This window comes from Metopolophium dirhodum, chromosome 6 (assembly GCF_019925205.1).
Source record: "Metopolophium dirhodum isolate CAU chromosome 6, ASM1992520v1, whole genome shotgun sequence".
In the NCBI taxonomy this organism is placed as follows: domain Eukaryota; kingdom Metazoa; phylum Arthropoda; class Insecta; order Hemiptera; family Aphididae; genus Metopolophium; species Metopolophium dirhodum.
The window spans coordinates 14122356-14144514 of NC_083565.1; the positions used below are offsets into that span (position 1 = coordinate 14122356).

At 29.0% G+C, this 22159-nt stretch overlaps 2 protein-coding genes across 2 annotated transcripts in view; one reads left to right on the forward strand and one right to left on the reverse strand.

The window, feature by feature from the left end:
• Positions 1 to 1524: 1524 nt before the first annotated feature.
• Positions 1525 to 6495, reverse strand: LOC132947949 (uncharacterized). Its single transcript, XM_061018214.1, has 8 exons — positions 6364 to 6495; positions 6006 to 6213; positions 5612 to 5933; positions 5331 to 5499; positions 3793 to 4086; positions 3503 to 3730; positions 3209 to 3371; positions 1525 to 3112 (listed from the first exon to the last, which is right to left on the reverse strand). Exons 1-8 carry the CDS (start codon positions 6466 to 6468, stop codon positions 3000 to 3002), a joined length of 1602 nt encoding a protein of 533 aa, XP_060874197.1. The 5' UTR covers positions 6469 to 6495; the 3' UTR covers positions 1525 to 2999.
• A 13166-nt stretch (positions 6496 to 19661) lies between these two features.
• The window catches only part of LOC132947947 (dual specificity protein phosphatase 10-like), a 47598-nt gene continuing 45100 nt past the window's right edge, over positions 19662 to 22159 (forward strand). The window contains exon 1 of the mRNA XM_061018209.1: positions 19662 to 20016. Within this exon, the coding sequence (XP_060874192.1) occupies positions 19893 to 20016 (124 nt within the window). The 5' untranslated portion in view covers positions 19662 to 19892. The remainder of the gene's footprint in view (positions 20017 to 22159) is intronic.

The following is a 22159-nucleotide window of genomic DNA, read 5'->3' on the forward strand; positions in this document are numbered from 1 at the left end:
AACATTTAGACTGATTTAAACAGGGGTGGATCCAGAGTTAGGAGACTGTGGGTCAGGAAATTTCAAGGGGCCACTTATTAAAACCAGATTAGAAATCTATACTTCTGTACTAGTAGGTATATAAAACAAAAAAAATCATTTATACTTTATGTGTGTTTATTCGAGGGTCCAAGTGTACAAATATAGATACTGGTATTATAACTAGTATTTTTAGTAATTCATACATGTTTGGGTTCATTAAATTATCACAGACACTCAAAGCCTCTATAGCAGTTGTGGGCCTAAAGTTGTCTTCAATATTCTTCCACTTAGCTTGCCAAATTTCGTACTCTGTTTCTATAACGTCATTTAGCATTGATAAATCATTTTCATAAAATTGAACAGCTTTTTTTAAATAAGAATATGGTTTTTCAACTGCAATACTTGGTAATACATATTGTAATGAAGTTATAGTTTCATTGTGAGGTATAAATATATATATTTAGCTCATAAAGGCTCGTATAATTATTGTACGGTGATTGAGACTCGACAACGCGTGTATATCAGTGAATCAATTCTAAGTAAAATAAATCAAAATTACGATAATGCAGCATATACCGCACGTCAAAATTAAGCCCTAAGTACCGAACTCAAAGGCATAATCGTTACGATCTAAATCTTCAGACATATTACACGAATAACTTGTTCGTTGTTACTTATAATTCTTTATAAAATTATATTGAACTTTTACGATTTACATCTGATAGTTACAATTTCGGGGGGGGGGGAGGGGGTGAAGCCCCCTCAGCCCCCCATAAATACGCTCCTGTCTCCAATAACTGTTTTATTGTACAATATTATGTTTCAAAAAATAATAAAACTATTGATATTCTTTTGCAGAAGTCTCGTCACTAGTTTAATACTTTCGTCACTAGATAGCATTGCTGTATGCAATTTTTTTTTTATTCGAGTTTAGATTCTGTCTATTCTGAGCGGAGCGATTGATTTTACGATGATGACGAGTTTTTTTTTAGATTTTTTGTGGCTTTCATCGACTTTTAGAGCAGTGAAATGGTGAACATGCTTCAATATTCAGGTTTGATGGTGGTTTCTGGTAGAAAATTCAAAATTTTCCCTTTCACAGCAACCCACTTAGTTACGACGTAGATATTGATATGTCAAATGTAGCCTGGATAGTAAATTTTCCCGGCCTGAATTTTTCTTCCAGGCCGTTTCCCTGACAACCAGACACTGAAATCTATACCACGGTCTTTACAAAACATAAACTTTTGGTTACATCTTATACTTATATTATAACCTCCTTGCATGACGCGTAAACATTTTTATTTCATGAAATTGTTTTTGTAGAATAATCTGATTGTTGCATAGATCTCTGCATAGTGAATTGTGAATTACCTTTGCCGTAATTACATCATTTCTTTATTCTTATTTTATTTGAATATAATAATTATTATTTATACTAAAATCTATAGTCCTTGCCGAGCTTACAAAACATATACTTTTGGTTACATCTTATATTCATATTATAACCTCCATGCAAATAAATAAAACCAAATCGTTTCTTTCATGTAATATTTTTTTTGAAGAATAATCTAGTTGTTGCATCGATTCCTGCGTTACTTTTTCCGTGATTGGTGAACACAGATGCGAGAAGCGTGACAAAAAATAAAATGTGTGGGAGACAATTTCCGCCCTTGCCACACGATATACTATTTTGTCAAAATCGATTTCGTTTTCTGTAGGTAAGTACTTGATATTTCCTCTAAATCTATATATATATCTAGACATGAAATTTATTTTTCTATTTATGTTGATATAACATTTTTTATAAAAAGATTCACAATTCATATGACTAACTTAAAATAATTTTGTCACTAAATCACAATTTAAATAAAATATAATTATTGGTGAATGATTAAAAAAATAATAATTGTATAGGTACCATAAAATTAAAATTTATAATATTATTAGTTTAAAATGAAAACAAAAGCTATCATAGTCTATACTAGCGGCTTTTAAATAAAAAAATAAAAAAAAATGAAAAAAAAAAATTTTTTTTTTTACAAATTACCAATATTCCAAGATATTATGCTAAAGAAACTATACCCCCAAACCCCTGACATATTCCCAAATCCCAACTACGTAAAAACGCCATCTTATAAGTACTAAACTCTACTAAATGCATTATCCAAAACTGTGTTCAATGTTTAATGAATTGTCTTCAATTTTCACCCACGTCAAATTGTATATCTACAGTCAATGAAGATATTTAAAAATATTACTATCCGGGCTAAGACTTACCTATATAGTATATTTAATTATTTAATTAATTTTAATTTAATTTAACTAATTAACTTTATCGATATATTAAATGTTTTTACAATGTTTAATTAAATATTATTTGCTACCTTACTATTGAATTGAGGGGTCACAGTTGAACACAGAAGTCTATCTTAGTTTTCAAACATAATATTTTAGAGTATTATTTCTAATTATATCCTAATTCATAATATATTTAAATCTTCAAGTATGCACATTTCTTTTAGACTTTTGCATTCCTTTTTTAATTTTTTTACAATAATTCAGCTTTCAAGTACTGCTTATAGTCATTTTTAATTTGTAGTAAAATATGTTTTACTTTTATAAAATATTAAATTACAAGTACCTATATAAATATATAATGGTATACCTACAGTGTACTCTCGGTAACTCAAACCTTGACTACTTTAAATTCTTGACATTTCGAACAAATAAAATTCTCCTTCAAATAACAATAACACATTAAGATTTAGATAACTCGACAATTTAGTAAGTAGAATTTATTTTTCCCAGTGAGCTTCGACTTACCGAACGTACACTGTATATAGTACACCCACTTAATAAAGTTCGTATTTTACTATTGTCTATTAATTATTAAATATATGTAAATCATCTGTGTACCGTGTAAAATATTTTGCATCACACGTTTATTTTGATTAATTATAATAAATTGTATGCAATCATTGTATAATATTAAAAAGTTCTTCCCGTTTCAATTTACCGGCTGGAGATCTAGGCACGTCGTCTACGAATATTATACCACCTCGCAGTCTCTCGTGATCTTTCACTCTGTCTGAAAAATATTTTACCAAAAAATAATAACGACAAACTAAACACATTTCGGTGAGATATATTAATAATATTATCTATGACTGTATAGCCGTCTCACCATTAACAAACGATAAAAGTCGGTCGGGTTCGACGTTTTGACCCGGTTTGACTTTGACAACTCCTATCAACAAATCTCCGTCCACACTGTACTTTCCCGTCACTCCGGCATCGAGTACGGCAGGATGACTCAATAAAACGGTTTCTATGTCGGTCGGCGCAATCTATAAACATTTTTATTATATTATCATATTGAAGGAAAACAAATCGGTTATATATTTTAATTGTATGTAATAATTGCGCGGGTGTTTCGAACGAAATTCGATTCGAATATCGTATCGCCGTGCACTCGTACCCTCTGGTCCTTGTAAATCATCAACTCTTTAATCCGACCGACGATGAACAAACAACAGTCGTCCGTGTAATACCCGACGTCTCCGCTCTTGAACCAACCGTCCTCGTCGTACGAACAAATCGTTTTTTTCATGTCGTTGACGTAGCCCATCATGTTGGAAACCGATTTAATACGAATTTCACCTTCAGTGTTGGGGCCAACACATTCGCCAGTTTCCAAGCTGACAATCTAAAGACAATATTTACGATATAATTACCTACTCAAGACAAACGTTTTTTTCCACGACTCACTCTGATTTTAATACCAGCTGCTGGTCTCCCGACAGATCCAGCCCTGACGGAACTTATATCTGAATCCATAGACCAAGCGGCTATAATGCCCTGTTCAGAGGCACCGTACCCTTGTTTGATCGGTATCCTTCCCTGCAGTAAATTATTTACAACTGTCTTTTGTAAATCAGCTCGCATCGGAGACCCGCCAACCACGCATGTCGTTAAACTGTGTATATTGTACTTGTGACCGTTCGCCATTTGACAAGCCATCATTTCATTGACTGCGGCCACACCGGTCATCAGGAATGTTGGCTTTAAATTATAATACAGAAACTTACGTAAATCATATTATTATGGCATACAATGAAAAGGTATTATGTTTGTTTGACTAGGTATAATAAAAAAAAGTTTAGGTTAGGTTTTAAGCTTTATTTTTTTTATCATGACAAAAGCTGTAACTTTAATTTAAAAATAAATGTAATATAATAAGTAATATGATTGATACGTGTCGCGTGATTAACATTAGATCAAATTTACATAAGGAAAAATAATTAATACAGTCATAAGAAACCACACATTGTGTAATAAAAATTATACGTAACTACAAACAAATTAGATAGGAACTTCTTTTTTTTCTTCTCATACTTTCTTTTTAATTATTTTTCTTCTTTGCTTTTCATTCTTTCTTAATCCTTATTTATTGAACTACTTGTTTATTTTACATTCCTTTATCCTTCCTTATTTCTACCTCTTTCCTGCTTATTATTTAATATCTAACAGTAATATTTATTCTAATTTAACTAGATATCCAAGTTAAATGTTAATATAAATTGTATTTGTTAAGAGGACGTCACACCCGCATGTGTTGTCCCCGTCTTACAAATGTACAACCATTGAGTTGGACAAAAACAAAACTGTTTTGCGCAGGACTACTTTTCTCGCACCATATTTGTTGTAGAACTACCAAATTTTCACAACACGTAAAGAAAAACTTAATCTGTGCAACAGTGTGCTTTTTTTTTAATAGCACTATCCAATCATTTTTTATAAGCAAATGAAAAAAATAAAAACGAAATGTTTAGAAGCAAATAGCTTTTATTGTATTTATGTTATCTAAAATATAGGCCCACTGTTGCATAGATAATTTTTTACCCTTTATGTTCAGAAATTTTGGAGCCACTATTACAAACACAGAAAGATAAAAGTTCTCCACGCTTAACAGTGTTTGCTATATTGTACATTTGTAAGACTGAGACAACACATGCGGGTGTGACGTCCTCTTAAGATTAAAATGAAAGAAATAATTTTGTACTATAATTAGTTTAGAAATGCAGGACTAAAAATAAATATACATTTCGTGTATGGAATTCTAAAACTAATATACGTGTTTATGTGTTTGATTTAGCGTTATTGCGTAAAATCGTTTCATTCCTTCTGTTGGGTGTTTATAAGTAACCTACCTAATTTTACTTATGAAACATTACAACTTATTATTACAAGCAGTGAGTGACGATTTATGTAATATATGTCTAATAACTAATAATAATAGTGTTTACTTTAAATTTGTCTATTGAACAAAGTACTTGTTCAGCGGTTGACTTTGCCGAGAAAAATAGTCTTGGTTTGCCAAAATGAATACCGAGCATCATTAATAACATTCCCGTGTACCAAAATACAGGAGAAGTAATCATAAACCTGTTTTCAATAGGTTCTTCCATCAATGACCTTAAAACAATTTATATCATAGAATTTTACCGAATTACATAACCACGGTAAATTTGAACATTTCTTTTTAAAAATTCATTCACTGACTTATAAACTATATACAGACACTCACTGCTTGAACGATATCAATGCTGATTTCATAGCATCGTCCGACAAATATATTCCTTTCGGAGTTCCTGTAGTACCACTCGAATATATAATAGCACATGGACCAATTGGGCATTTTGATTTAATTGGACGGACTAACAAAGTTTCGTCCGCCGTAACAACGATAATATTCGAATAAGCAGTAAATCCATCACGGATCATAGTAGCAATCTTCAATATCGGTCGATGCGTGATAGTATTTAAAATGTCTGTTATTATATTTATACTAAAAGTATTACAAAACAATACGCTCGGCTTGGATTCATTAATAAGCGCTGCCAAGACACCTGTAAAATATCGTTTATGATAAATGAATCAAACCAAGCTATAATAATATAGTATGAAATCATTAATATTACTTTTTCTTAAACTGTGATCCAATGCAGCTATAGTTGTTCCGACCAAAATCCCAGCTAACATAACTACTTGCCCTTCGTACGAACCATAGTCTATAATCATTATAACATCTCCGTGTCCAAGATCATGTTTTTGAAACACAGTAGCCATTGCTAAAACGTCTTTTTTCAATTTTGGATAACCGTACTCTTTACCGGTAGAACAGTCGATCTGTATAAATTAATACAATAAACACATTAATATTAAAATACATAATATATACCTATATATAATAAATAATAATATTTATGTTTGTCATATTGGTAGGTATGTACATAAAACTGTATACACGTAATCATTGTACAATATCAAATATCTTACACCAAAAAGACCTTGATTGTTATTCAATTGATTTATAAACATCTCTGCTATTGTTTTATTATGCAGAATCATTTTCGGTCCAGATGTTTGTATATTGAATGCCATTTTCGCGAACGTACAGAAAGCTTCCAAATGACTGTCCGAAATTTTGAAACAACCCGCATATTTGTAGACAAACTGATCGCGTGTCTATACTATACATATTATTGGGCCTGTAATTATTGTAATTAATACTGTTGCAAATTATTGTCAATTTGTTAAGTCATTATACATTTGAAATGATATTTTAGGATAATTAAGTGTAATATTCCCATGTAAAAACTCTTCGAAGGTCAGTGTTTCTATATGCCGCTTCTCAAATCTAGTTATTCAAAATAAAATTATGAATCAGTAATTACAGATACAATGAAACTGTAATAAGTATAGTCTATTCTTAGAACGCTGAAATTTAAAACTGATTTAATTTTGTTCCGTCGTTATTATATTAAATAAGGTTTTAATAATCGTTAATAATATAATATGCTGCTATATTGCCAATAAATCTAGCTAGTATCAGTCATGTGTGAAGGTTTTAACCTAATAAGCCAGTGTTGGAATTTCATATCACTTAAAAATTATATGAATATGTAGTATAATATTATTACCTTAAATAACGCCAAATATATGTTAAAAACATTGAAATGTTAAAACAAAGTTAGGTACAAGTTAAGAAGTGAAGAATAATAACCACAACACGTTAAAAAAACGCAACCGGTTATAGTACAATACACGAGTTGACTGTACAACGCTTTTATAACGGAAATCTGGTTAAATAGCTATAGTAGCATAGGCGCAAATAGCGTTTGGGATTTGAGGGGGCTAAAGCCTTACTTTGATAATATTGAATAAGCTTAAAACAAACTGTAGGAAATGTTTGGGGGACTATGGACATTTTTGGGGGCTTAGCCCCTACAGCCCCCGCCCCCCTATTTGCGCCTATGTATAGGGTGTATATATATAATATAAAAATACAATGAATAAATTGTTGTGGGATAGTCTAAAATAAATAATTATATGAAAATGTATTGTAAACTAAATATACCTAATACATAATAATTATTTGGATTCAATTATAATTTTGAATTTAAATTAAATGTTCAATTATAAATTAAATATATTATATGCTGTAAAATGAAATAACTATTTAAGCTTCAACTATAGTAAATAATTAATGTATACAATTGTTACTGTGTATTTTATATATGCATAAATCTACATTTAAATTTCCAGATTATAGTCCATGCAAACAAATCTGGCACTCGTATCTATAGAATAAATGGTTCAATTCTCCAGGGATGATTCCCGGTGGTAAGAGATATGCACGCTATATAGTTCGGCCATATTAATGGAGTGTTTAAAAATTAGGGCTCAGTTGTTGGGGTTTCGTGGGTGTTAACATAGCCCATTAGTCATATGCCTTGCTTCACGGGCTCATTCACCCTTATCAAACTATGGCACCATCGTATAGAAGGGGTGGATGACTTCATAATAGAATTACGACCCCTGGGCTATATATAAAGAAAGATATGGTGCTCGTAAAAAAATGTACAGCTTTTAAATTGCAAAAATCAACCACAGAAACGTATACATGATTAATGGACAAGTAGTATAAAGTAATGGGGAGATGGTGCAAAAAAAACAAAATTAATAAAAAAATAAGTGCGCTATAAACCACCAAAGGCTCAATGATTACACTACCGACTAGCATATGATACGCATACCTAATATTAAAGGACCATCAAAAGCTTGAACGATATTTAACAAAAAATAGAATGAGGAATTTAAAAAAAAAATGCTTGGGCTGAATTTAGATTTCTATAAAAAAATATGCCATGTTTCAACTCAATATTATGAAATTTTAGAATCCCAGATAGAAGTCAATGTGAAGATCAAATCGCCGTAGTTTTACAACACATTAAAACATTTAAAACACTATTGTATAGTTTAACATTGTTTTACTTTCCAATGATTAAAAATTGTTCGATTTTTACTACATATTTTGGTCATTTTAATTATACATACAGGGTGTAACAAAAAGAACAAACCAAAAAAAAAAATGTATACTACTCAAACGTATGACAAAAATTGATAAAATTATATGATTAGTAAATAGTTTAAGAAATATACCCATATTAGCAAATTTCCAAAATAATATTTTTAAAAAAGTTATTGCGTTCCAAATTAATTTAATCAAAAAAATATTAATATTTTAAAAAATTCTAAAAAATAAACTACTTGACTTGGGTAAATGTTTTTACCATCCGAATCGTTCTTATAGTCAGATTCACAAATTGGCTATTTTGAATTTATTCAAAAAAATTCAAATTAAATTTAAAATTTTTATTTTTAGTATTAAAAAATAAAACTAATTTTTTTTATTACACATGTAGCGCAAGTGGCTATAAATTTTATATAAACAAAAAAATTTAAAAATATTGATTAGAACAAAAGTTATTCCAAAAGTCAGTTCTTTCTGTTATACACTCTGTATATCTACATATTTTTGCTTTTGTATTACATATAAATCCAAGCCCTAAGTTATTACAATAGACAATATTAATCTAGTTACGTTGTTGTGTTAGATATTATTAAATTAAAAATAATCAAGTTTTACCTATAGTTAATGATCACATTTATATGTAATGTGTAAAGACCGGATTTATATTCTCTTAAAATACCTAAAATATGATGCTAATATTCTCTAAATAACCTTCAAATATTCTCATTATATTCTCTTAAAAGTTTTAAAAATAATCAATTAACATCATTATTTGCTTTAATATGCATTTTAAAATTTTTTTTTAACATTATTTTAATAGTGAGTTATTAATTAGGTATTTACAGTTGTGTATTCAAATGGAATACTTTTGCACTTTAGTGAGAATTGGAAATTATAAAAAAAAAAGTTGTAAATGTTCAAAAAAATTTTTTCTGGGTACCGTAATATTAAAATTAAAAATAAATACAAATTTTCTTCCAAAATTAACACGAAATATTCCAAAATATGCTTAATGGGTTAAATATTCTCTAACCCATGAAATATTCTCAAATATGCAAAATAAATTTTTTTCTACGCATTCAGTATTGAACGAATCTTCCACATTTTTTACTCTCGTAAGACCTGCATAGACTGAGGAACGATATGTAAAAACATATAAATCCGGTCTTTAGTAATGTGTGTATTGTAGGCTGTAGCTAACCTTTACTTTACATTTGAGAAAGTACGAGAAATTATAATTATAATTTCATTCACTGTTACCTGGGTGATACCTTTAAGGTATGGTTATACCTATTATTACTTACTTCTAAATATTATCACTATTAACAAAATGTTTACCTAGATTATAAATTGACTTGGAAATCCCTATCATCGTTAATACATTAATTTATCATTATAATATGTGGTAGGTACTCCTTTGTTTGGTTGAAATAAAGTACCTAACTTATAAAACTATATGATTGCACGGTTGCACGTCATAAAAACTATGAATATCAATATATTATACTCGTATGCAATAAGAAGGAATAGAAGGAACAATTTTTAACAAAATTATTATTTATTTAAACATTTTAAAGTTGTATAATATAATCACAAAAAAAAATTAATCAACTTTTTTTAACCTAGTTAAGTAAATATTTTTCTGCGTGTTAACTTTAAACTATTAGTTAATAATACAGCTCTATTTGGTAGGTAACTATTAACTTAACTAAACGTACTGAACGTTAACTCAGCTTAACTAACTTGAGTTAATTTTATTAATTATCCTACCCAACGTTTGTAAAATATTAGCTAGGACAGATTAGAAATTTCACAAATATTTTTGAAAAACATGCGTGGTTATTACACTTTTTTTATTTATTTTTTATTGTTACGGTATCCAACTTATTTGCTTATACCTACCATACTGCAGTCGAGGAATAGGTACATTATTTTTTTTATTTTTTTTTTTTATAGACTAGTAGAGTCCGACACGCTTGGAAGACATTTTTCAATCGTATTAGCATAATAATAATGGTTAATACATCATTATAATATTGTTATTATATGGCAGTATACAGACGTTTCGTTTCAATCTAGCTCGGATGTTATAAATATATTTGTACGTTACATATACATACGAATATACGGTTATATTATACACGCCACATGCGCTGTGGATATTTTTAAAAGTCGAACCTCCCTATTTTACACACACCCAGCAGTCTGCAGGATGACTCATTATCATCGGTTGGCTCAGATTATTTGTCGCCCGGCGGCGAAGAGCTTACACGTGCAGACAAACTGGCACGTGCGCGTGTATTCAACACCACCGCCGCCGGTGTACACAAAGAACGATTTGTGATAAAAAGCTGTCGTGTCGCTTTTATGTTTTATCCGACCGCAGATAAACACACTGCACAACAAACGATATTTCGATATTATAATAATATAGGTACATTATTGTGTATTTCGCAATTCGTATTATAAATTATAATACGAGTCTGCGCACTGCACTTTATGGATACAAATATTATAATACAATAGATAATAATATTGTGCATATGGTATGGATCCATAGAGGGGAAAATTCAATTATAAATCGCGCAAACCACGCATGTTGCGAATGATTGAGCGCTGTTATATTAATTTGTCAACTTCCGATGATTGTTTTTATTTTGCTATTTGTAGTATATACTATATAGTATATTATATTATAATATATACATACATACTGAAGCCAAAGACTTTTTTTTTGGCTTTGCAAACTATGATATTACCCAACCACTTCTAAGTGTAATAACCTTTTAACTTTTTATTTAGTTAATTTTATTAAAATAAAATAAATTATAAATTTATACAATTAGTAGTGCAGGTATTGAAGCCTAGTAATAAATATATATTTTTTAAAGTTATTTTGGATCGATGACATGTATGTAATTAAATAAATTAGTTTCACTTCACATATGACCTACAACACTGGCAATAAACTCTTATGAACATTTTTTTGAAATATTCGTAATAATAGTATAAGATAATATAATTATACACTACAATAAATTGTAGTTGTAGTGTAAACGCGCATGGAAGTTGATGAGAACATAAGATACGCATTTATGTTAATTTATGCATTGTAAGTAAATATTTGACATTTATTTATGTTTTATTTTTATGAAACATTTTAAATGTAAAGTAAATACTTTTTTTCAAAAGTTAAAAGCTTGTGACTATTTTGTGCAAGATAAATATGGTTATAACTTATAATATAGTATTAATTATTTATCTATATAGCTATTAGGTACCCACTTAAATTTGTTTTATTTTATATCAATAAAAACTCTGAATCACTGTTAACTTAAATGGGATGAATAAAAAACACTTCAGTATAATTCTACAGTTTTACTAAAAAATGGGATTTGTGTATATGCGATAAAATATATTACACTACTAAAAATTTAAGTTTAGATTTTGTGTGGAAGAATAGGAAGGTGTATATGGAAAGTAATAATATAGGTATAAATGTATAATATATTTTAATAAACCAATAGCTAATATTATTGTGTGAATGTATTTAAAAACACAAAAATAGAGCTGCATTAATGTATGATAATATTATCAAATCAAATTTCAAAAGTGTCATGAAAGTTCCCTTTAAAAGTTTAAAACCACTGAGATGAAAATATATCGCTTATATAATGATTCAATTAGATACGGATAAGGGGAGAAGTGTTAAGTGCAAATGCATGTCTCCCTTGATTCGTATTAGAATTTTTTTATGAGAGTAATATAATTCATTGCATAACGTATTAATCTATACTCTATATGATGTTCATGCCAAAAAGTGATTACCTTTAAGTAAACTTCAAAAATATTTAAAACCGTCGCCCTTCAACTTCCATGTTATCGCGACTCGATTGTATTTAATATTTTATTTAAGTTATAATTTATACTATAACTTGTAAGTATTAGTTTAGCACTTGAGCTTATAATTTATAATACGTTACAAGTATAACATAACGATACTATAAACGTTTACACACGCCTAATTATTCTTAAATACCTACTTAATTATAACCAATAACGAATGTTCTATTTTTGGAATTTATTAAAATTAAACAATGAGAGTGACACATCGACGAACAGAATAAACTAAATAATTACAGACCAATAAACTGTGTACCTACTATAACTATAAAATAGTCTTTATTATATTATAATATAGACGTTTAAAATTGTTTGAACTACCTACTAAAGATATTGCATATCTATTTGTCTGTTTGTATCAAACATAATATATAAATATTACACAACTTTTCTAACTTAGTACAACATTTTGATTCACGTACTAAAAATTCATTACGTTGCTTAAAAAAAACTGTAAACCATGATATTAATCAACATTTATTTTCCTATATTATCACTGTTTTTCTGAAATTTTTAATAATTTGTTAAAAATTGTAATCATAATATATTAAATAAATAATAATAATTTATGTCAACAGTTCTAACAAAACTCTCAATTTATTATTATAACGCGTATGGGTAAATTGGGTATGGATATTCCGTTGGAATGGACGCGCTTTATGAATGTTATAACATAATATATTATTATGATGTTGATTTTAATTTTCCTAACCCGATGCATGTTGTAGCGATGTGAGCAACCTCGTCATATTACTAATATTAGATAGGTAGTACTACTATAATACTGTACATACGTATATCACGTATATATCATATATATAATATTGGTAGAGATGGAGAATTTACGTAAAAAAAATATCGGTAAATTATTAAAAGTAAATTTACCAATAAAGTGGTAAAAAAGGTGAAATAGAATCTAAGGTTAACTAATACAATTTCTTAGAGCCATCTTTTTTATTGGTAAATGTGATTATTATTACTATTGTTGTATTCTTGACAAATTTAGTTCTTTCTAATAATAACAATAAACAACTAAAAACGGATCTATTGTTTTGTATCAGTACATATTATGAATATTTAATTATTCATAATACAATTAATAAATAATTAAAATTTATTCATTAAAATTACCACAACATTTTCTTCATTTTTTATGTTCAAAAGTCGAAACATTTATATTTATTTACTTTTAACTATTACTTATACAGTGTCGAGAAAATAGAAAATATGATAAGTACCTATAATAATTATTGTAATGGTATTTATTATCGGTTAATAAAAAATATTATATCTGTTTGCAATTTGGGATGGTCGTTTTTTATTGCGTTTGATTAGAGGGGCCACACATAATTTTTTTAGGTAAAAAAAAATTGGTTAAATGTACGGTAAATTTTTTTACTGGTAAAAATTTACCTGGTAAATTTACAGCACTTACATCTCTAGATAGTGGACAGTGGTAAATAGTAAGTATCTGTTTAGTTATTATTTGTGTAACATTTTATATAATTTATGTTCTATTCTATCCATTGAACACAGATTGTTCAAGAAATATTAAACATACAAACAGGTTTTAATAGGCAGTTTTTAAAAATAATTGCTTAAACATTATAGCTATATAGCTACAGATCTGACTTTGGTTTCAAAAGTGTACATTTGGATTGTTTATTAAAATCCTAATAGCCGTAGCATGTAGTAAACCTCCAAGTCTCTTGTAGCTTGGCGGGACTGTATATAGTTACGAGTCTCGATACGCCATAGTATTAGAAATAGTCTAAAATCCCAGTATCACATACTGTAGAACTTAATTTTGTTGTTGTGGCGTATGCCACGCACTAACATCACCGCTTGCATTTAAGTCCAGACCCTTAGTCGTAATTTAACTAATTAATAATTTCTCGGGCAGAGTTTACACTCAGAGTTTTACACTCTGTCCACTTGTGTATAACATATTTAATAAACGCACTTCTATATTATTCAATATACTGTTCTTCTTTGCTCTAGGTGACTAGAAAGGTATAAGAATTGGTACCTAAAAATTCAACACACCCATTGCATTTACTTGCTCAATTACGAGTGAGACTTTAGTCATTAGTCCCACTGTACTAGTATACTGTTTGTATAACAGACAGACTACTTACCAACTTTTTTCTCCGAAGACATTTGTCTGTTTATAAGTTGCAATTATTAATTCAAAACATAAGCAAATTATTTAAGTATAATTGTATAAACTCACACTTAGGGCATCTATTTTTATTATATTGTTATTAGATCATTAAATCATTTTTAAGGTATTTCGTTTTAGGTTGATATGGCATTTTTTATGTTTTTAGAATACAAATAATTTTTTTTAGGGCAGCAGCAATACTTCCGAGCCCTGGTTTATATAGATTAATCACACTCAAATACATAATAATATGTAAACGGTGATCGTATATTGTTATAATACCTAATATAAATGGGGCGTGTGAATAGGGATCCAAACAGAAAAGCAGAAAACATTGCTGTCCGGCTGTGAAAACCTTTTGTTTTTGTCACCAAGGGACCGGCCGGAAGAGGTCCATTTATGTGCACGCCGCGCCGTGTCCCGCGCGTGCATGTTTGCTGCGTGTGTGTGGGAGGTCCCTGCGCGCTCGCTCTCTATTAATACGCAGACCGGCAGGCCGTCGGCGCGGCGTTCGCGCGGTGACTCACGATATTTCCGTCTTATTCTGGACTTGTAGTATAGACACCCCTCCCTGCCGGTCCCTTTTTTACGTTTTATTTATCACATACACATTCGCGCGCAGCTATATAAAGTGTATCGCACACTGCAACAACCATCCCTCCCAAATCCGCTCGCTGATCCCGCGGAAAACAAGGGGCTGGAAAAACAACAACACACCGCCGACTGCCGCCGGTTAAAGATAAACACGGCGCATTAGGCTTAAATATGTTTCCCCCATACACCGTGATATGCGCTTAGGTGCTGCCTACCCTTCGAGTGCGATTTTCGTTTGTCGTTCTAATTTGTAAGCGCCGCCTTGAGCTCTCTATACGCGAACGCTATAATATTATAATGATATAATATAATACGCAGAGCGGCACAATTTACCTACGACGCTGCACCCATTAGGTCCAGACGGTCCCACCTTTGTGAAAATTCAAAATATCAATTTTAGATTCCGAGTGGAGCAATTAAAGTTTTCAATGAAGTGTGTGTGTATGTGTGTGTGTGTGTGTGTGTTTCGTCATCACGCCATTATATGAGCTACAGTAACGATGCGTTGATTATCAACTTAAATATTATATAGGTATTTTCTGATAGAAAGTAAAAGTAAAAAGTTCCCATTACTTTTCTTAATAAATGGGAAAAACAAACAAAAAAAGGTGGATAAGTGGATGTCGCTCTGCTGTACATTAGGTGACAAATGGGTCACTGTAATGGATGGTGTTAAATTTGAATTCAATGATATAATATCATTGTATAAAAAAAAACGATTCTGAGCGAAAACGGTCAGTCAGCCTATGATATTACCAAGTATATTTGATGATATTACTGTGAATAAAGTAATTTATATATAACCTATTTACGCGGAGCCTTGTTTTAAATTTTAAATCCTTAGCCATAAAAGTTAAACATTTTATAAATTTTTAACTACAAAATAATTAATAAATTATAAATTTGATAAATGTTGTCAAAATTTGAACTTTAAATGCTTATAAAAAAAAATTGTGACCATGTATTTTTAATATTTTTCAACTGCTATTAGAACGATATATCAGTAGCCTTATATTAAATGTTCACGCTTTTCTACCCTACAAATAAAATTTTAATGATATTCATAGAAAAAAAAAACTAAAAAAATTAAAAACAGACAATGTCCGTAAACAGCTCAAAAAGTGTCAATTTATTTTCAAAATTTTATCGTATATAGAAAATGATAATATAAACATTCAGTGAAATTTTCAAGTATCTACAGTCATTCGTTTTTTAATTACAACAAAGTAAGAAAATCGTTACACGAGAATTCGAGTGAATATCAAATGTTGTATATAATTTCAAATGCTCATAAAAATTTAATTTGACTTTCTTGTAGACATTTTTTTTTTTTGATAGAGGTAGACAAACTTATGGATAATCTTGTATTACATTTTCAAATCTTAGATTTAAAAAGAAAAATTTTTATGAATTCTCAACTCAAAATAATTTGCTATTTTCGTGATTTTTCCGTATTTTGTCAATATTTGAACTTTAAATACTTATAAATAAAAACTGTGACTAAGGATTTTTAATTTTTTTCATCTGCCTTTGAAACAATAACCTAGGAGCCTTCTATTAAATTTTCAAGCTTTTTTACTCAACAGATAAAATTTTATTGATATTTATAGAAAAAAAAACTAAAAAAAATGGAAATTGACAATGTCTGTAAACAGCTCAAAATAAGTCAAAATATTTGGAAAATGTTATGGTGTATAGGAAATGCAATTATAAACATTCAGTAAAAATTTCATGTCCCTACGATCATTTGTTTTAGAGTTACACCAAAAACCAAAATCGATTTTCTCGAAAACAGATTTTGCGTAAAAATTCCCGTTTTTCCTTAATTTTTCTTTTGTTTTTCACGTCGCTTTTGAAAACTACTGGGAAGTTTTTACTTTTGACCCCCCAAAGTACCAACTAGATTCATTTTCCTATCAGCAAAGTTACTGTTGAAGAAAATCCAAGCACTTTTACTGTCCTAAAAGGTGATGACAGAACAAAAAAAAAAAAAATAAAAAAATAAAACCATATTTATAGGACCATTAGCTCACTGTATTGATCTGTTATACCTATTATATTTAGTGATCGTTCATGCAATCCGGCAATATAGAATGTTATTTTTTATTTAATACGTAGGTATGACCTGATATAAGGTATAGATAGTATATAGGTATAGATTATACGTACAGCGACGTATGTTTACGTGTAGGTAACCTAAACCTACGCTATAAATTTTGTAAATCTATTTTTGGGATCTCCTCCCCCTTCAAATAAAATAAAAATTCAGATATATCACTGATAATAACATTAATATATTAATATATAATATAATAACTAATAATATGTAATACATGCTATGTTTTGGCAAAAATTAGTTTAATATACGCCGTACTACTATAATAGATGAATAAATTACTTATGTCCTTAAAAATGTAGTCTAAAAGACAATTTTCGATCAAAATCGTATGCAATGATTTATCATTAAATTTAAATTTAACACAATATGCATTTCAGGTGTTACTAAATGACTTGGTAGTTGGTACACTGGACAGCAGAGTGAGTTCCCCAGTTGTTATCCTTTATCATTTGATAATGTATTGTACGTGAAACGTTCAAATTCGAATTTTTATCATCGAATATAATATCTTTAAAGATAATGTATTATTATTTAATTCACGCTGATCGTACTCGTAGGAAATAAAATTTACCAACAAGTCCAACAGTAATATTAAATCTATTTTACAATTTTACTGGGCTATATCCGTCGAAATGATATTTACATACATTAAATAGCTTTTAAATATTATAATATTACAATATTCACTTAACTTTGTATTTTAACAATATTTTGTTTTCATCAATCGATCAATCACCTTTCAACTATTAGAAAATCATATTTTACAATACTTTTTTTTAAATAAATATTGTATTGGGGGACGGAGTGGCCGAGCGGACTAAGGCGTTGGCTGCGACGCAGTCGACCCGAGTTCGATTCCTAGGCCATGTGCGGCATTTTTCTTCGGACAAGTCACGGTGTCCGGAGAGCAAGTGTCGCCATCCCCCACCCGGGCATGCCAGATACCTACGGGTGCCCAATCAAAAATTCTGCCAAACTAAACACATACGTGTTCCTCCCCCTACCGACTTAATAACCTACAGTAAAAACTAGAAATAGCTAATGGCCTCAGCTGCCGGGCTCAAGATCAATAAAAAAAAAAAAAAATATTGTATAGGTAGTAGGTACCGTCCAATTTGTTTTGTTTTCAATATTACGGGCATCTATACATTAAAAATGTACATTAATTTTTTCTCCACCAATGTGCATACATAATTGGTTAAAATTTACCATCTGTGACTTATAATTTAAGATTTAAGGCAAGATGCATGATTATTAATTATTATTATTATTATTATTATGTGAATAATTATTAATTTTTTCTCTAATCTATTAGTCGTTCAAAGTCGAGATATTTTCTAGTTAGTTATTGTTCTCAGTGAAATAATCAAACGAAGTGTACCTAAATGGCTAAATATATACATTTTTTGTCAATACACTTGAACTGATATATTTATATTATTTTAAACTCTTACTCATTATTGTGTTTCAAATTATTTATTATGCTATTCTCAACACTCGTTTTATCAAAATCTTAAGAGGACGTCGCACCTGCAATTCGCATATGTTATCTCAGTTTTAACGTGTACGACATAGCAAATTGTATGCTCAGCAGATCACGTTTAGCCCTGTTAATTTTAAAATTAGAGTGAATTGACCACTTATAAAATTTAAAGGTAAGAATATTATCTAGGGCAACTCATCGGCTTTTTGCTATATTTCAATTTTGAATTGAGTTATGAGTATTAAAGGTGTATAAATAATTTACAATTTTAAAATACTCATAATTCACTTTAAAATTGAAATATAACAAAAAGCCAAGATGCCCTAGATAATATTTTTATCTTGAAATGTTATAAGAGGTCAATTCACTCTAATTTTAAAATTAACGGGGCTGAGCGTAAAATTTGTTGTCGTAAGACGTGTAATAACGTGTAAGACGGAGACAACATATGCGGGTGCGACGTCCTCTTAAATAGTTATGGTTAGGTAATTCAAAATATTTTTCTAATTGTTTTTTCAAACACATTGGTTTATCGTTGTTTTTAATAATAAAACCGTTCTAGTTACCCACCCAACAGTATATAACCACACTTATTTATTATTAGTTATTTTGAATTTTAAAATCTAATGTTATATAACTTGCCAAAGTTCACTCAAAGTAAAATAAACAAATCTATGATTGAAAAAAAATATGTAATACTTAAAAATTAATATTTTTATTAAGTAACATATTACTAAATTTGCTGTATTAGTCTATAATATCATAACCACGATATTTTATATACACTTTATACTATGCTATACACTTTTAAAAGGATCCAACAAATTGTATTCTATTCATACTTATTTTTAACACCTGAACAAGAACCTAAATAATCTGGGTAATTTTATTAATCTTCTTGTTGTTATCTTATCGCTAATTTACAGACTGGTTAAATTTTTCAGGTAGATGGGACGAGGGTACATGGAATGATAAAAGCTTAATGTGAATTGAACAGTCAACACGATGAGAAGTGAATCGTACCGGTTTGTCTTTACAACGTTTAGCTGGAACCGACATAAATACTTAAACTAACCGACTTTGAAACACACGAATGTTTCTTTTTTTTCTTTTGTAATTTTTTACAAAGTTTTTTTTCTCTAAGATATTATTTACACATAATATGATCCCATTACGTGTGCTATTGCGTTGTTGTGAATAAACACTGATTAAAATAACTTTATTTTTCATGAAAATGCGACGTGGTGCACCGTGTTCAGTTCGTAATAAGCACAGGAACACTTGGGGAATGAAGACGTTAAAAATGTGTTTTGGCAAGGGTCGTTTGAAACCACGTGAAACTATTGAACAAGGTAAAAAAATATAATGTTTGTATTGAAAAATTGAAAAATTTGAATAGTTATAATGATTGTGATTTGTGAAATTATATTATATTATATTCTCGTATCTCATGTCTCATGTATAAAATAATATAATCTAATATTAATTCATTCATTTTAAATACTGATTTATAACAATCAATTATCCAAAAGTATAATCATTGATTATAAATACTAGTATTTATATTCGTTGGTATAATACAGGTATACTATATAGCACTATAATTGCACTTTATATAAATATTAATAATATAGGTACATTGAAATACGAATATTGTATTAGGTGTAATTCAATAAATTATTATTTCTTCTATCTAATACATGAACGATTTCATATACTCAATTATAAAATACAGTTATAGACAACAATTTAATATTGTTCTGTGTTCATTGGTTATAACATTTAAATTATTTAAACAAATTTAAAACAACAACTGACAATTACTATTATAATAATATAATATACTCATAGCTTAAAAATGAATATGGAATTTATAGATATCAAAGGATTCGAAATAATGTTGTATGATCTAAAGGAAGTTAATGATAATAGTTATACAATATCAGTTTAATATTTTTAAATATTCATTGTATTGTTGATTCATTCGGTTTTATTTTAATTTTGATGTTATTCTATAATTATATAAATATACAATGAGTACCTATTATTAATTAATAATTATTATAACACTTGAAGGAGAAAAAAAATATTAACTTGATTATTCATGGAAGATGCCAATCACACAATATCGCTTTTGTCTTAAGAGGATATTAGTGAACTATTTATTTTCTCTCTCTGACCCACGCGCAACATAGGAAGCAAATTTTACGTTCACCATAATACATTTTACTCAAATTAGAGCGAAATTACCTCTTATAAAATGTAAAGTTAAGATTATTATCTAGGGAATTTCATGGGCTTTTTATTATATTTTAATCTTAAAGCGAGTTATGAGCAATTTAAAATGGTAAATTGTTTAAATATCATAAAACACTCATAACTCGTTTCAAAATTAAAATATAATAAAAAGCCTATGCTATTATGCTCTAGATAATAATCTTACCTTTAAATTGTATAAAGAGGTTACTGCACTCTAATTTTAGAAATTACATAGTAAAATATATAACTGTGTACGTAAACTTTGCTACTTACGTATATATGTTGCGCGTGAGTCAAAGAGTTAAAACAAATAGTGCGCTGACATCCGCTTAACTTCAAATAAAATTATTTGTCTATTTTTTAAATTTTATTTTATAGGGCATCTTCCCCGCATGTGTTGTTACAGTCTATAAACGTACCTACAACACAGCATATCCGTATTAAGAGGATGTCAGCGCACTATTTGTTTTCTCTCTCTGACACACGCACAACATAGACAAAACGCATTTGCGCAGAATCGTTTTTTCTATGTTTTTAAGTCATTTTAGAGTAAAATCACCCATTACAAAAAAGATAGATAATAATATTTTAGTGAGAATGACATATCGGTTTTATATTTTATTGTTATTTGACTTTGTATTCGACTTTCAAAATAAACAAAAAAAATGTTGTAAATTTAAATTATGTTTAAATCGTTTTGAAACAATATTTAGAGAAATCGATATGTTATTCCCTCAAAAATATTATTCTCTATCTTTTTTAATAATGCGTGATTTTACTCTAAGATTACTTAAAAACGATTCTGCGCAAATGCATTTTGTCTATATTACGCGTGGGCCAGAGAGAGAAAACAAATAGTACGCTGACATCCTTTTAAGCAAAACACATTTTGTGTTGTCAGATTTTATTAGAGTAAATTAACCTATTATAAAAATTAAAGGTAAAAATATTATTTGTATGCACGTTTATTTTTTTACAACATTTTAATTTCAACCGATTTATGATTTGGTATGTAAAATATTACACATTTAAAATGATCTTAACTTATTTAAAAATTTAAATATCGGAAGAAATCTACGTAAAAACACAAATATAATGTTCTATATGTATGTCCTTTAAGTTTTATATTTGTATAATAGGTATAACCGTATGGTAAATTTACTCGGGTGTCACGAATTACTTAAACATGTTGTTTAAAGTGACAATAATTATAAAATAAAATTTAAACAATAGATG